The following is a 3,053-nucleotide window of genomic DNA, read 5'->3' on the forward strand; positions in this document are numbered from 1 at the left end:
TAAGTTATATGCTTTATTTAAAGAATTTTATTAGAACACTTATAAAAATAAAAATATAATTTTAGTTTACACTTAGTATATAACAATGGACGAAATAATCATCCAAGTATTTAATTAATTAATTTTTGTAATTATTTTAAAAATTTAATTTTAATACACTAATAATATAAAATAATTTTATACGTACATTTAATTATGTAATATTATATTAATAAAAATAATTATTTTTTACCTTAATCGTATAAATAATCGTTAAAAAAATAGATGTGATTGTACCTGTATAATTAAATTCAATGCATAAAAAATAAAGTCATTATTTTAAATCAAACTAAATCCTGATAGAAGTTGGAATAGAAATATGATTGAGTCAATTTTTTCAGTTGATATATGTAATAAAATTTTTTCAATTAAACCAACAGAGGAGGAGGATGAAGTTAATTGGTGCTGGACAAAATCTGGTATATATGAAGTTGGGTCAGAATACAAAATTGCTTATTGATTCTTTCATTCTCCTACTTCATTGAGGCCCCAGAACATATAGAACAACAGAGTCTGGAATAGCATTTGGGAATTGAAATTACCTCATAAAATTAAGGTTTTTCTATAGAAAAGTCTTCATGAAAAGCTTCCGGTGTTGCAACAAGTTCACAGCCGTTCGCATCTACTCCTGCCACTTGTCCAAGATGCATGTTGAAAGCTGAATCAATTTCTCATGCTTTGTTCCAATGCCCCCTGTCTTCAATAATATGGAGTCTAAGTTTAATAACCCCTGACCTATGGATAAGAGAAGAAGAGACCTTTTTCAATTGGTGGCAACGAGTCTTATCCTGAGCAGCGGCTCAATTCGATGGTAGACAAAATACCCTCCTCATAGCGGCGCTGTGTTGAAGCACTTGGAAAGCGAGGAATCGGTGTGCTTTTGAGAAGGTAATAAACCCGGCACCAGAGATAGTGAAAGAAGCCAGCAATTTAGTGCGTGAACTCGTAAGTCATACCTGATAGATGCTGCTAATTTTCTTTACTCTTACTTTACTCTTTTCTAAGCTCTTAGTCTTTCAGTTAAAGTTAGTGATAAATAAAAATACCCAATTCTTTTGTACTTCCTTATGAAAACACTTTTATTTTATATTAATAAAATAATATTTATCTTTAAAAAAAAATGGTTCATGGTTGTGCGGTTTTTTTATTTCTTACAAGGCACCCTTCGTAGTGGTCAATGGTCATATCATATCTACCATTACCAATATCACGTTCGCGAGACTTCGTCTACGGTTCGCATTCGCCAAACCCTCTTCTCAGTTCTCATCCGGATCTTCAAGCCCTGCCACTGCTGCCACGCTGATTCTGGTATTATACCCCTTTTATATCTTCATTTTCAATCTAAATTCATTATAGAATGATTAATTTCCGTAATTCAGTTAACTAGTTCATAGAGAATCGATTTTTTTTGTTTGTTTGTTCTGTTGGCCACTTTGATTGATGCAATTTATTGAACGCTCCACCTCTTACGCTAAATTTACGCTGAATTCTCTTGATCATGTGCGTGTATTATTGTGTTTATTAAAGCCAAATCTGGTGACATAAGGTTTTTCAAAACTAAAAGATAATTGGGGAAAAGTGAATTATGTTTTTGGTTGTCTGGTTCCATGATAGAGTTTCTTAATTTTTTGCTAAGGCAAACTTTATTTTGCAGAATGTTTGGTAAGCCTAAAAAAAGCTGTACAAGCTAATAATTTGGTGTATAAAATTGAAAAGGTGTATAAGGTTAAGGGATAATGTGTGTTTTTGTGTATGCTTATCTTTATGCCGTAATTTTCATTGCTTTGGTTCATGTTCTAGTAGTCATTGTAGTGTTTGTCTTCATTGGAAGTATAATGTGTGTCAGCATTTATGATTTGTTGTGAGCTATATAGTTTGGGAGGCCATTACAAATGGGGCTGTAAATTTCTTGATGAAGAACTGAAATGATAATTTCCGAATTGTTCACCCAATTATGAGTTGTGCCAAAATGGCTTGCATTAGATGCCTCTTCTCTTTTTATTTGTTTTGTGCATTATTTTTCTACAATTCCGTTGAAACAAATATGCTTTCAGATTGATTATTGCTCAGCATGTTTTGAATATACCGCTTTTATGTGATTAAATATTTACATAGACCCAAATTTGTAACTTGCAGAATTAACAAGCTTGAAGGAAATGTCTGGTCCTAGGATTGCTCATGCTACCTTGAAGGGACCGAGTGTTGTGAAGGAGATAATAATCGGAATAACACTTGGATTAGCTGCTGGTAGTGTCTGGAAGATGCATCACTGGAATGAACAGAGAAAAGTCAGGGCCTTTTACGATTTACTGGAAAAAGGTGAGATTAGTGTTGTTGCAGAGGAAGAATGAAAAGTTCTTGTGTTGTGCCTATGCCTTGTGTTGTATAATCTTTTTTCCCTTCTATATTCCATTGGCTCGTTGTAGATGGGCTGACTTATTGTAGATTCAAAAGAATAAATTTCATACACTGTTTTGGTACTTATGGACTATGTTTGCTTGTAGAAATTTCAGGAAGCTGTAAATTGTTTTGTGCTTGAGTTATATTTCTTGTTGCTGCACAAAATATGGATGTCTTTGCTCTTATTTTTCTTCAATGTAGACTCTGCTGACCTTTTTAAAGAGTAAATCAAATTCTCTTGAAGTATGCAGGATTTAACATCATACATTTGGTTGCATTGGAATTGTTCATGACATAAATAGGTGTTTTCGCCTTTTTGGTTAACGACTTAATGTCTTGTGTCATATCCAAGAAATCAAATATACAAAACCATAAGCATAATATTAGTAGTGTAAAAGGTAAATAAAGAAATAAAATTGCTAAGCAGTGTGTAGGTGATATAAATAGGTATCTCATTTATGTACCTACCAGATAAATTGCATAGATGAAGATACTTAGTAGATGAGTGGACTCACTAGTGTCACTGGACTTAGATATCATTAGGAATGAGTGCATTAGAGAGTTGTAATAACATCAACTGTAGAGATGGAAAGATCTTGTCTTGGACAATATTA

The 3,053-nt window shown here is 32.7% G+C and overlaps 1 protein-coding gene across 1 annotated transcript; it reads left to right on the forward strand.

The window, feature by feature from the left end:
• Nucleotides 1–1,163: 1,163 nt before the first annotated feature.
• Nucleotides 1,164–2,685, forward strand: LOC112777576 (uncharacterized). The gene is made up of 2 exons (XM_025821973.2): nucleotides 1,164–1,347; nucleotides 2,176–2,685. Exons 1-2 carry the CDS (start codon nucleotides 1,167–1,169, stop codon nucleotides 2,388–2,390), a joined length of 396 nt encoding a protein of 131 aa, XP_025677758.2. The 5' UTR covers nucleotides 1,164–1,166; the 3' UTR covers nucleotides 2,391–2,685.
• Nucleotides 2,686–3,053: the final 368 nt, after the last annotated feature.

This window comes from Arachis hypogaea, chromosome 19, assembly GCF_003086295.3.
Source record: "Arachis hypogaea cultivar Tifrunner chromosome 19, arahy.Tifrunner.gnm2.J5K5, whole genome shotgun sequence".
In the NCBI taxonomy this organism is placed as follows: Eukaryota; Viridiplantae; Streptophyta; class Magnoliopsida; order Fabales; family Fabaceae; genus Arachis; species Arachis hypogaea.

Coding starts and splice junctions, on each gene's coding strand:
- LOC112777576 (XM_025821973.2), top strand. CDS start 1,167: ATGGTTGTGCGGTTTTTTTATTTCTTACAAGGCACCCTTCGTAGTGGT. Junction 1,348..2,175: donor CTGCTGCCACGCTGATTCTG/GTATTATACCCC, acceptor TGTAACTTGCAG/AATTAACAAGCTTGAAGGAA.